Source organism: Triticum dicoccoides, chromosome 5B (genome assembly GCF_002162155.2).
Source record: "Triticum dicoccoides isolate Atlit2015 ecotype Zavitan chromosome 5B, WEW_v2.0, whole genome shotgun sequence".
NCBI lineage: Eukaryota > Viridiplantae > Streptophyta > Magnoliopsida > Poales > Poaceae > Triticum > Triticum dicoccoides.
The window spans coordinates 311,508,544-311,522,209 of NC_041389.1; the positions used below are offsets into that span (position 1 = coordinate 311,508,544).

General features: G+C 45.4%; 1 protein-coding gene across 2 annotated transcripts; it reads right to left on the reverse strand.

Annotated features, from left to right (window-relative positions):
- Positions 1-329: 329 nt before the first annotated feature.
- Positions 330-12,407, reverse strand: LOC119308630 (DNA-binding protein SMUBP-2-like). 2 transcript variants are annotated; one of them, XM_037584759.1, is made up of 7 exons: positions 11,814-12,407; positions 10,573-11,588; positions 10,008-10,291; positions 8,213-9,256; positions 6,333-6,501; positions 1,137-1,294; positions 330-954 (listed from the first exon to the last, which is right to left on the reverse strand). In XM_037584759.1, exons 1-7 carry the CDS (start codon positions 11,834-11,836, stop codon positions 706-708), a joined length of 2,943 nt encoding a protein of 980 aa, XP_037440656.1. In that variant the 5' UTR covers positions 11,837-12,407; the 3' UTR covers positions 330-705. The 2 variants fall into 2 exon arrangements, with proteins under 2 accessions (XP_037440656.1, XP_037440655.1); XM_037584758.1 differs by having other exon boundaries at positions 11,746-12,407.
- Between the last annotated feature and the right edge of the window lie 1,259 nt (positions 12,408-13,666).

Here is a 13,666-nt window from a genome sequence, read left to right on the forward strand (position 1 = left end):
GTAGAATAATAACCAAAAGAACAAAGAAAACTGAAAATAGAAGCAAAAGAAAAAAAACAAAAAGAAAATAAAAAACGAAGAAACAAAATGCAAAAATGAATTAAAAAGAATGAAAGAAAAACGGAGAAGAAAAAGAAAAGAAACAAAAAAATAACGAAAAAAATCCCAAAGAAAACAGCTCGAGTAGCCGCAAGTAAAACACGCCACTAGTTCTTACCGCGAAAAGGAACTCGGGCGGAATGGGTAATGCAGCGCACGATCCCCCTGAAGACCGGGTAAGGTAAAGATTGTGGGAGATTCTGGAAGAAGCCGGGGGGCAGATCCTGGGAGAATCTGCCAAAAGAATTTGCCTTTAATCACGAGATTTAAGTTGCTGTACATCTCTGTAATAATCGAATAATCCAGTGTGCAACACTCAATAATATTCAACCATCGTCAGGTAAGCAGTACGTATGTTACATAAACCCAGGACAGTTAATTGTTTTTGCTGCTAAACGCAAAAACTGCATGATAAACAACTTGGTCTGGCCACACAGTTCATTCAGGACAGCCCGTCGAGCCATCTCAGATACCCAAAGTACCAGCCTCAGAACCGTAGTACATGATGGACCTCCCAGTTTTACCACTCAAGAACTGCGGCGACATGTATGCATGGAGAAACGGAACACTTTAGGATTGCCGATTTGTTGCCAAATGAGCGGAGCACTAACTGATGGAGGGCAAGGCAGGTGGGCTGAAGCCAAGGCCATAATCACCACCGTAGGAACCAGGTTCAACATGCCTTACTTGGCCATGCTGACGGATGTGGCGAAGGAGCCTGGCCAGGAACTCATTGTTGCAAATCGTAGAGCTATCGCACACAAGTGCGACATGCCTCCGTGCCCTGGTAATGGCCACGTTCATGCGCCTGTTGTCGCCAAGGAACCCTACCGCTCCCAAGGAGTTCGACCGAACCTAACAGGATTGAAAAACAAACGTCATTCAATTTCAGCCTTCGATATAGATTGTCGGGTCGGGATCAGAGGAAAAGGAGTGTCCTGTTACTTTATTTACTCGTATGATTTATGAAGTTCAACAGCAAACACTTGTCACCTAAACGAATTAGAAAGAGAACAACACAAAACTGTTGTTCTTACCATTGATATGACCACCGCATCTGCCTCCCTCCCCTGGAAGCTATCTATGGTTGACACCTCAACACCCAAAGCCTCTGGATATTCTTCTAGTCTATCTCTTAAAAGTTGTACCTGAGCAATGTAAGGCGACTGAACAGCAATGGAAGTTGGAGAGACCCCTGCAAAGATTGGTTTCAGCAGTTATGAAAAGCAAGAATCAGGCGTAGTTAAAATCAAATGGTTCGGTGGATAAGAAAAATGCTAACAGATTGTCCCAATGCAAATGCAGAATCAAGATAGGAAGGCCTCATCCAGTGGCGGAGCTACGTGTTAGCTGTGGGGTCGGCCGACCCCACAGCTTTTCAGCAAAATAGGCTAAAAATACTGTACAGTCACTGTTCATTGTGAAGAAAAAAATTCAGAAAATTAACGATGAACCCACAGATTTTTTAGGCTGGCTTCGCCGCTGGCCTCATCTAAGGCTAAGTTATGTCCACCTTGCAGTGAATGAATAAAGAAAATAGACTAATATGCACTACTAAAAGACAAATACCAAGGATGTGAGTTAGTGTGTTTGCATTATTACAGTTATATTGAAACAAAATTGGCAAGACTGGAGTAGATTTTTGTTGCTAGATAATATTGTTAATGGTTAACCTCGTTTCCTTCCCTTGGTTCCCAAAAAACTATCGTTTTGGACATAGGTGGAAATTATCTGTCAAAGTTGTGTTTCAGAGTGTTCAAATGTCCAAAAGGACAACATTTAGGGAACTGGAGGGAGCAGTACCATTATTAGGCAAGAATAATTAATTAGTCTCTCTCACATCTAAATTTCACAATCCCTGTCTGTCACCTGTCAGGCCTTCATGCATTGTTTATCCGCATTATGAAGTAATGTTTATAACACTTGGTATCCGAGCTACAACACCATGGCTTCTACTTTTGCTGCACTATTTACATGGCAGAGTCTGGAGTGGGAGGCCAAAACTAACAAAATCATGGCTCCTAAGTACACCATTAGACAGAGGAGGTATGGTAAGCTACCCTGATGAAGATTAACTTCAGCCAAAAGACCAATTTACTCTTGGCATGCAAATCAACTGAATGGATTCTGTTGGTTCAGGATGTAACCAATAAACTAAATAGCAATAAAGTGGCTGTATTTGTTCGGGCCCTTGGACACAAGGGTTTCTTCACTTCAAGTCCATAATTAGAGGACACAAACTACTCAACATGAACAGGAATTATCTAGTAACCAGTGAATGCGCAATCTTTGCTTTCTTGAGCATGCAAACTGCATTACTGAAGTTAGAGAAGCAGCAAAGTGAGATCAATTTCATGGTAAGAGTCTTAGGTTCATATTGGAAGCCATCTCCGCCATGCCAGCTTCTAAACCACATTGGATGATTGGAGAATATTGCAGTGTTAGCACTAAAGGAAGGGCAGCGAGACAGTGAGAGTGGCCATGCCGTCATTGTTATGGCTGTGCCTCCACCACCACCAACACCTTGCTCACCACCGAAGAAGAAGGTTCTTGTGGTCTCGCACAATGTGACCAAGAACCGTTCCATCTGAGGTGTGGCTTCAGATAAGTGCCCCTGGTCGAGCCATGGTTTTGTTATGTTTGCCCCATCTATGTGGCATCACGTGACGGAGAGGCATTTGCTACTTCCACATGCTGGTTTCTTCCCCCACCACCAGCCTCAACTACGTCAAGCCATGTTAATGGCTGCCCATAGTCGTGAACCATCTCTCGAGTCCTAATGCGCTCCAATCGAGGGACAATTAGCTGCCACAGAAGCATGAGGATGAGCTGTCGCAAAGGAGAGAGGTATTCGTCTGAAAAATTACTGTTCACTTTCCATTCAGATGCCCTGAATAGTAATCACAGCAGTGTAACTCATGGGTTTTAGATGGTGTACTGCATTGTTGTGCTTGTAATTAGCTGAATAAGATAAGATATTGTTAGATGAAGGAATTATTTGGATGTTGCGACATTATTTGGCTAACATTCCATTGGTTTTTTTTGTTAGATACTCTTCTTAGAGGCTTATTAAGTTTCATGCACCAACCAGTAGAACCAAAAGTCTGAACTGACTAAGAGGTTGGACATCCACATATACTTCAACACCCCCTGTCATGCATAGCTCAATAAGGCCTAGACGTGAACAGAAAGAAGGCAAGCAATTTTTTATTCAAATTGTGGAAGCCGTGCATAGGCTCTTAGCCCAGTGGCAAAAGCGCGATAGCGTCTCTACACAAAACCGAGTTTAAATCTTGTCGGAGGATATCATCTTGATTATTTAGTGGACTGAATTCAGTGTCCCACAACTTTCTTAATTAAAATACCCTCGGGGTCCTCCACCGTTGGTCTTGTGTTTTTCTCTTAAATAGGGAAAGCCGAGACTTGAACCCAAGACCTCTTAGCTCTGATACCATATTAAGTTTCATGCACCAACCAGTAGAATAAAAAATCTGACTGATGAAGAAAGTTACTTCAGCACCCCCTCTAACGCGTGGCTCTATAAGGCCTAAACATGGGTCGAAAGGGGGTTCTATTTAAATTGTGAAAGCCAAGACTTCAACCCAAGGCCACTTGGCTCTGATACCATATAAGTTCGAACTGATGGAGAGGGTTGGGCAATCCACATATATTTCAACACATTAAGTTTCATGTACTAACCAGTAGAAATAAAAGTCCAAATTGATGGACAGGGTTGGGCAGTTTGCATATAATTCAACACCCCATTTCACGTGTGGCTTGATAAAGCCTAAATGTGGACAAAAAGAGGGGAAGCATTCTTTTATTTAAATGGCAAAAGCTTGGACTTGAACCTAAAACTTCTTTCCTCTTTTCTTTTTGACCGGAAAACTGTAGGCGAGGCCCTGATAGTAAATTTATATATAAAAAAGAAACAAAAGTACAAGGAGAAAACAATGTGCAAAGAGAGAGCAGAAGTGTACAACAAGAGAAGGAGGCACAGAGGGAGGGAAAAGTCCTAAACTATAGAGCCGAGCCAGCTACCAAAGACCTCGGCCTTGATTCTGACATCATATTAAGTTGCATGCACCAACCAGTAGAATTAGAAGTTTGAATTGCTGGAGAAAGTTAAACAATCCACATATACTTCAACCACGCCTCTCATGTATGGCTGGCTTGATAAGGCCTAAACATAGACAGAAAGAGGGCAAGCATTTTTTTATTTAAATCGGGAAAGACGAGACTTGACCCAAGACCTCTTGGCTCTGACACCATATTAAGTTTCATGGACCAATCAGTAGGACAATAATGGTGGTGAAGGGCGGGCAATATATTTCAATGGGGCTAACTACTTCTATATAAACAAAGGATCACTGTTAGAGTACGTAATGAGCCTAATAGGCCCATTAGTCTTAGGGTTAATTAAAGATAAGGGTCGTTTGCTTAGGGGTCAAGTAAGCCTTGCTTGGGAGTCAAGTAAACCTCTCTATATAAAGAGAGGAGATGTATCAATCTAAGGAAGCAAGAATTAAGAAGGAAATCCCTTCCCTCTTGCCCGGCCGTGGGCAAAAAGGCCCCCGGACGGCCCTCTCACGCCCTCCTTCTAGCAGCGCCATAACAATTTGGTATCAGCTAGCTTCGGTTCGATCATGTCTTCACCGCCGCCAAGCCCTCTTCCGCTGTCGGTCACCTCGTCGCCTCCGGCGACCACCACGACCGTCGCCCCGCTCCTGCCCGCGCCGGGATCCTCCGTCGCGCCCGCCCCCGCCGTCCTCACCCCGGAGGAGGTGTTCGGGGTGCTGCGGGACCTAACCCAGGCGGTCCAGGAGATCCACATGTTCTTGGCCGGGTCCTACGGGCCGCCCCCGGCTGCGCCGCCCATCGCCGCCCCCACGCCGCCGTGGCTGCCGTGGCAGCCGCCGCACCAGGCGGCCTTCGCCGGGCCGCTGCAGCTGCCATCCATCGCCACCACTGCCCATCTCTGGCTGCAGTGGCAGCCGCCGCTCCTAGCGGCCTCCGCCGCGCCCGGCGCTTTGCCGCAGCAGCCGCTGCCGCTGCCCGGCGCGACACCGCAGCAGCCACCGCCGGTCAGCTCCGCCGCCCAGTATGGGATGCCCTAAGACGGGACTGCGACGACCTTGTTCCCATCAGCGCCGCCGCCATCCCAGGGCGTCCACATCCAGCAGATCAAGTCCCTGCCGCCGCAGTCACCGCTTCCGTCTTGGATCGCTACCGGCCACGTGTCGGCAGCGGTGAGGCTGCAGGCTGCTGCGCGCGGCCTCCTAGCGCGTCGGCGTGTGCGGGAGATGCGTGGTCTGCAGCTGCCGCTCCTCCAAGTTGCCCTTCGCTGCGCAAAGGACCTCGATCTCGTCCGCTGCGTCGGGGATCTTGGGCATGCGGTTCCCCCCACGGGCGGCTGGCATGCTGTTTTCCCCGTGGGCAGCGACCTCAAAGTCTGCGACATCGGCGGTTGGGGGGGCGCACCCCTCCTCGACATTCTCCTCCACTCTTCCCTGTGCAGTGCAGACCAACAGCCATACACATGCACTCCTTTTGTCCAGGTGGTGTCCATGGGATCCAGGTGGTTGTACACGTGCACGTCCAAAATAAAGCGTCCCAGTCTATTTCAGTTTGAGAGTAATAACACAAGCCGAGATGTAAAAGGCTTGTTTTTAGGTGTTAGGTTTGTGTTGAGTCGAGTCATGGTTATAAGTTGGTTAGGCTGCAGCTCGAGGACAAGCTGCATGTCCAGATGGGGTGTAGTGTTAGAGTACGTAATGAGCCTAATGGGCCCATTAGTCTTAGGGTTAATTAGAGATAAGGGTCGTTTGCTTCGGGGTCAAGTAAGCCTTGCTTGGGAGTCAAGTAAACCTCTCTATATAAAGAGAGGAGATGTATCAATCTAAGGAAGCAAGAATTAAGAAGGAAATCCCTTCCCTCTTGCCCAGCCGTGGGCAAAAAGGCCCCCGGACGGCCCTCTCGCGCCCTCCTTCTAGCAGCGCCATAACAATCACACCCTTCAAAATGAAGTCTATGGTCTTATCTTTCTCCTAAGAACACTAAAGTGACAAAGGTCAATTATATTCCTCACCCAAGAGCAGCCAAAATATTAAGGATTTCATATCAGCTGCAAAGATGAGGTCATAGCATCTTAAGAACAAATACAATGGCAACTAATATACAAACAATGTAAATATAGCAGCAGTATATATTAAAGAAGATATACTGAAACATACCACATAGTACAAGATTGACTACATGCTGTGCAACTATATCTGCCTCGCCGCTGTTGTAAAATGAGCCTGTTCCAGCAAGGTCTAAATGCTCCTCGCAGTCAATATTTAGACTTCCATATGGCATTCGGGTGTCAAGTAAAAGCAAGGCACACCGAGTTATCCAAGTTTCCTGAAAGAAAGAAAATGATAATTTTCCACCACTTACAAGGTATTGGTTCCAGAGTTTAAGCGACTATTAAAATATGAAGTCAAATAATAACTGCAATAGTATCTAAAAAAGGGCAGCCCGGTGCATGTAGCTCCCGCTTGCGCAGGGTCCGGGGAATGGTCCGACCACTTTGGGTACCTCATGGTCACAAGGCAACAGCCTTACCGCTGCGCCAAGGCTCCCCTTCTGTAATAGTATCTAGTTCACCAATAATTCCAAATGAATCTCATAATAGGAACTAGGGAGGGCGTTTAGGTTTGGTCTTTTCGGACTATAGCTCTGGCATTTTCGTAGATTTTGGAGAGAAAAGACCAAGACCCTTACTTCCTTAGTAACGAATACATGGTATCCCCTATTATAATGAAAACTTGACCTCTGATAAATAAGCTATATTGCTAATGAAACACATGTAATATGTCTAAGGAAATAAACTCAATTAACAAGAGAACTAACTAATCTTATCTCTAGTGTGCCCGACTGAAGAATATTGCATGCTGGTGGCGGAATAGTCTGGGTAGTGGGCATATTGTTGGACAGGAGTTAGGATGTCTGAAGTCTTCTCAGAAGAGAAAAGCATGATGTTTTGCTTTGACAGAAAATGATGTAAGGATGAGGATAAAAATCATGTAGACGATAAGCGAGAGAGCATGCATAGAGAGATTCATATTTTAGATGAGAATGATAGGAAAAAACTGGGACATGGGAACTTTCAGGAGAGAAAAGATCCGATAAACAATCTGTATCTCAGAAATTTTTCTCTGATACGTGGGACGTATCTGTACAGAAATTATAAACAAACCTGGCTAATGAAGAAACTAACTGTTCTTATTTGTACTTCCCAACTAGTACTGAGCAAGTTAGCGAACAGTATGTGGGTATTATTCTAACGCATGCACAGTACCATCATCAGCTGCCATAATATATTACTCTCCCAGCAGTTTTAAACTACTTTGCACCTTATTAGACTAAATACTCCTCGCAGTACCATCTACCAACCTATAGACATAGGAACCACATAGCTTCCTCTTCATGAACTTATATTAGCACGAATTAGGCAATCTAAATGGTGTAATAAACATAGAGAGGAGTTCTAGTGCTAACACAATGGGTGCTACTGTGCCACTAATGCACGGTAGCACTCCTACAGAGTTATGAAAAATTGGTAGCACCCATTGTGCTTGTAGCACTAGAACAAGTAGTGCTACAAGCACAATGGGTGTTACCATGCTACCAACAGTAGCACCCCTAAAAAGTTCTAAACTATTTTGGAAACAATTGTGTGTGTCGACAAGATATATGGTTACAATCCCACAAAATTTCAAATCCAAATTCAAACTACACATGCTTAACTGGAAGTAGTTTGCACCAGCCCCCCTTATATGTATACAAACATGAAGAATTGCAGCCAATACACATTTTCGGTATATTTTGAACAAGTGAAAAGGTATGATGAATTCTCCGCCGTGCAGTTCACAAGCAGTTTGGTCAGTCAGGATATTCAAAATAAACGGAAATTTAGTATAGAACATGACTACGAAATTTCTATCAGGGTGCCAAATTGCAGCATGGCGCATAGTGGGGTAGAACATCTACAAGCATAGTGATCCATACCTTTGGTATATGTAAGAAAGTTGGTTCTAGTTTTATAGCAAGAGGAACAGAGGATCTATACCTGGATAGATGGATAATCGACAAGAAGGCGAGAAGCAACGGATGGTGACGATTTGAGCAACCCAAAATACATCTCGTTCGATGCCCAATTGGCTATTGACTCATGCATTCTGTATTGCATTGTTAATTTCGTAGTCAGTAGTTCATCGTGCAACGATGAAGCCCTCTCCAATAAAGACATCCCTAGGCCACCTTGCATGGCCTCCCTTGATAATATTACAGGTGCAAGCTGGTTTTGGTCACCAGCAAGAATGCATCGCTTTCCCCGTAGTATAGGGATCCAGCATGAGGGTTCAATTGCTTGTCCAGCTTCATCTATAATGACAAGGTCAAAGAAACCAATTTCCTTGATAAGCGGATCAGCTGCCCCTATATTAGTTGATAGGACAACATCAGCATTTGAAAGTACCTCCTTGATTATTTCATTCTCCTTCTTTCTGAAGTTCTTCCCAAGTTTTTTCAGTAGTTGCCGTATTCCTGCAGCTAAAGAATCGTCCTGTATACACTGCTTTAGGTCCTTTCTTAAGTTAGATTTTTTCCTCTGAAACTCTTGTGTGAACTTTGCAAGCCTCATCTTCACAAGTTCTCCCAAGGACCTCGATGAAACGGATGGGGATATCCTAGCAGGATTTCCAACTCGTACAATGTTAAGCCCAGTACCTGACAATTTCTCCACCATGTTATCAACTGCTGCATTGCTTGGAGCTGTTACAAGAACACGTTCACCCTGTCGGACAGCACAGTCAATGAGATAACTAAGCAAACCAGTCTTGCCTGTACCAGGTGGCCCTTGGATAACTAGGACAGGCCTTTTCTTGTTCAAGCCTAGTGTAATAGCCTGTGACTGCGAGGCATCAAAGTCATACTTAGACTTCCCCAGTAAACCATTATCCTGTATTGCTGATTCACCCCAATCAGTCAGGTTATTCTGCTCCAGCATCGTCATGTCTTCCTTGTCCCCAAACAGAGTGGCTACTACCCCAATGCAAGCATTTGTTTTCTGCAAACCTTTCCTCTGCAGAAGTATCAGTGCTTCACAATTGCGCTGCCAAATCATAAGCATAGATGGATGAGCTAAAATTCTGGTTTCCAAGATCCTAGATGGAACAGAAGTGTTTGATGGCACAGGAAAAATAAAGGGATTGTACCAAGTGGTTTGAGTGGATGGAAAATTTCCTCCAAAATAAAGTGCAAACCAATCCTTACGAAATATTCCTAAGGATTCCAATCCTATGAATTCAAACAGCATATGTAGGGAAAATTCCTAAGGATACAAAGCCTCCGAAAATCCTATGAAATTCCTAATCACAATAGTGATGCTGAAACAGCAACATAGTTTTACAGGGTTAAAATATAGAAATTAAAAGAACTTACATTGCCATCACATATACCCTTCCTACAAGGATTGACGTATAAGTTTTGCATACCAAAGAATAAAGTTTATACCAATAAGGATTCATTTCCACTTATGCATTTTTATACTCCACGTTATGTTCAATATCATGAAATTTTATTTCAAAAGGGCAATCTTGTGCTAGTAATAAAGTATCAAACGGATGGTGATGTGTGCCAGTTTACTGTTAAGTAAAAAATAGGTTGATACTTAGATTGATACTTCTCTGGGAAGGCACGAACATGGCAAACGTCCGAACATGTCTTCGAGGGATATCATCGAAGTATAAGTGACTCAGAGCTGCGTTAAGAAATTGCATGTGTATGATGTGCCACCACCATGAGGAAATGTAAATTATCTTGAAAACAGAATACTATCCAGTGCATGAGCAAAACTGCATTACCTCGTATGTAAGCCCATCAGCCAATGCTTGTATCCTGTCGATCCGCACACTTTTTCCAGAAAACTTGGAGAAGGTAGGATCACCAGGGCGGGATTTCAAAGAAACAGTAATACTACAGCCATCCTCACCAAGATTATGTATAAAGCCTTGCACGCATGAAGTGCCAACCTCGCCCTGGTTATTGCATGTCCTCACACAAACCATGTCTCCAGGGGACAGTGTTGATGGAGGCAGTTTATGGGTGCCTTCCACTCTAAACAGAACCAAACGTAGGCCTCCCAAGCCTGCACGCAATAAGATATTTAGTTCGATGAGCAGGTCTTATCAACTGTTCATTGTTTACATCATGTAGCAACTTCAAGTATCAGAAACTTTAAGCTAGAAGAATATACATTATTTATCCGTACCTGCATACTTAAATACATAAGGACCTTCAAACGCATATCTTACTACATTCTTAACCAATTAGGGGAACACTCGTTGAGACAAACATCGTGCCCCTAATGATGCATAATTGAAATTACTTACCCAACTAAGAACATAAAAAAGACATAAGCACACTAACCAGTTGAGGTACTGATAACATTCAAATTGCAAACAGTGTCACACTGCTCTTGTTCTGCCTGACCATGACTCACCAAATACTCAACTGGCTTGAGCGACTGCTTTGCTGCACTATCCATTGTTGGGGTGGCATTCAACTCTTCCTGGGTGAATTCCAGCTCTGCATCTCGCTCGATGTTTAGAAGGTCTGACATTTTCTTGACAAAGTCTTCAATTTTGGTCTGCATCAGCCTTGTCTTGTCAAGGCTTATGCCAAGGAGATTGTGCATCGTAGGAGGTTTAGGTTTGCGGGCACCTTGCCGATGCTGGGCAGACTTAGCTAATTTTTTCAGAAGCATCCAGGATTCTGTGGAGCGCCAATCAGAAATAAGGCCCTGGTTCTGGTGTTTCAACAAGACCTCGCGGAGTTCACGTTGGAAGTGGTCAAAGAGGGTGGGGTAGTGGGTGGAGGCTTTGAGGCAGAGAGCTTCATGTCCCTTGGGCATGGGAGTGGCGGCGAGGTAAGGCTGTGCCAAAATCATAAACTCCAGGCTGCCCTCAGATAATTCCCCATCCAATGAGAATGCTGCTCCATCGTTCTGCACTTCCGTGGAAGCAAACGCGGAGGCCATTGAGCACATTCCCAGCTTTAGCCATTGCATCACACACCGGCCCAGCTCCTTCCGCCCAAGGGGGTCACCACTTTCATAGGCCTCAGCTATTCTGATGGACACTTCTTCTGCAGATGGTACACATTCTTTCTCTTCTTTTGCTGTCTCCTTACTCTTTCTCCTGCTTCTCCTCCTTGCCATATTTCTGTTGCCATTACTGCTGGTGCCATTAGGAGTTGTCGAATGAGAATCAGCTGGTAATAATACTTGTTCTGTAGGGCCAGCAGATGGGACCAATCGGAGATGACCTTGCTGTAAAGAAGAGATAGGAGCAGAACTACTGCTGGACAGGAAAGATGGCGATGAAAGTAGCTTCAGTTCTCTCCTCCTTAGGTGTAGAACGGTAGCAGAAGAAGAAAATAAGAACCTAAAAGATAGAATATGAAGAGACATGCTCAGCCCAGAAAAACCAGCAATGGAGGCAACATGAAAGAAGAAACGAAATCACTGCCAGCAGAAGAACTGATTATGCAGATATTAACAAGCTACATAGACATGCGAGGTCAGGACTGAGGATTGCTCACTGATATTTAGCATGCTTCATGGCCATGCTAGTGACCTGCGAGTTGTGGTGAAGGCAGTGCTACGTTACCTTAAAGGCTTCAAGCCATACATATATCAGACTATCACTCAGGATTTTAACCACTTCCGTGTCTATTCACCCTGCTAGGCTGCCCATCTCTGATGTACACTTTGTTTCCAGCTACTCCTTAAATGCACATATTACTCCCATGGCCTCTGAAGCTCCTAAAAGTTCAGTTCTGATCCACCAACTTCCCATTTTTTTCTTTTTTCAATTATCCACTCTACTCAATTGGAAAAACTAGCACCACATGTGAGAAGACCGCATATATCCTTCTATACCTGCTGAATTCAACAATCACTTAGCATTCCATTTTTTCAAATACAAACTTGTCTTTCTGGATCTGAGCAGGTAACAAGTTCCTGCTACAGCCTTCTCACCATGGCATCAAGCAAAGTCTGCAGAATCTCAATACAGGACAGGGGCAGTATGATTTCCATGTCAAATTTCTTCTTAGCTACCTCTGCAGCTTGCTGACCCATCCCCATGCAAAGAACCGGGACAGGACTCTGATATTTGCATGAAAATATTAGCAAACAGAGGTGTATGTATAAGTAAAGCCAAGACTTCACCGATATTCAGTAAATTTGGTGCCTTAGCTTGGCTTGTGTACTTGTGGAGATGATGATGCTACGTTGCCTTCTGGCCCAACACATATATATATATATATATGCTGATGGTTAACACGTCTGATTCTTTTCCATCCTGTAGGCACCACTGGGCAGATTGCATAATTTTGCTTGTGTGGCTCTGACCCTCTCCACTTGTCCCTCTCTTTAGTGGTTCCCTTTTTCTCATCCACTCTTCAAACCAGCCAGCCTGGACCAGTCCGTTTGACAAGAGCACCAGATAGCAGCTTTGGAATCCCAAGTTGGTGTACAGCCATCAGCTCAAGGTAAGCTAGCCGATGCCACTTCAGCTTTCTAGAAACTACCAAGCCAAGCCAAACCATGGCAGGGTCAGGAAGACAGTCCAGTGTCTGCCTGATCCACCCCAGCCTTCCTGAGCAGTGTGGCGGTTGTGGGCAACGAAGCTCCGGCCTTGAAAGGTCTGCCATGGCAGAGCCTACGGGGTGGTCGCACGGCCTGCGCATTTCGTCGAGCAGGTGGAGCGCGACGTCGGAGAAGGCATGGGGGCGTACGTTCATCGCAGGCGCACACATCAGGGTCGCCGCGGACGCGTGCCGCTTGCGGGAGAGGTGCATGGATCCCCCTTGAGGGCCCGGAAGCAGTAGAGGTGTTGGCCGCACTGAGCCGCGACGGCACGGCAGTCGAGCAGGTGGTGCGCGTGCATGTCACGCAGTGTGCTGCCGCGGGATACGGCGGTGGCGGCGACGCCAAAATGTCGGCGTGGCACGGATTTAGTCAGGCGGTCGTCGTGTCGCCGGCACCTTGTTCGGACAGCGTGGGCGTCCGCGTGCGGCGTGCCTGCTGAACTTGACGATGCCGGAGTGCTTCAGTTGGTCAAGAACTCGAGATGTGGCTGTGTGGAACGGTGTTCGGAACATCTATGGCCGCTTGGTTGCCTATAAGTTGCAATGGAATTTTGACCTGCACGAATCTTGAGACCGGCTGAAGTAACACTATAACTGGAATCGCCTAAGAGCATCTCCAATAGATGGTCCACATGTAAAAATAACTAACTTTTGGACCGCTTAGGGTAAAAAATGCTGCTCCAACAAACGGTCCATATGCAAAAATAAATTGAACCGCGCCTCCTCGTGATGTAAAATGCAACACCTCGCAATGCAAATATACATCACGAGATGCATCTGGTCCAAAACCAGTCGCCGTCCGCGAACGCCCAACCGTCACTTCATTTCCGTTCCCGCCCGCCCGCCCGCGACCTCCCGCCCATCCCCC

Bases quoted from the DNA above. Each gene is read 5' to 3' on its own strand.
- LOC119308630 (XM_037584758.1), bottom strand. From the start codon at position 11,771: ATGGCCATGAAGCATGCTAAATATCA. The intron at 9,257-10,007 runs GTAATGCAGTTT...ATGATTTGGCAG, and splicing joins CTGATGGGCTTACATACGAG to CGCAATTGTGAAGCACTGAT. The intron at 6,502-8,212 runs GTATAGATCCTC...TCTTTCTTTCAG, and splicing joins TCGATTATCCATCTATCCAG to GAAACTTGGATAACTCGGTG.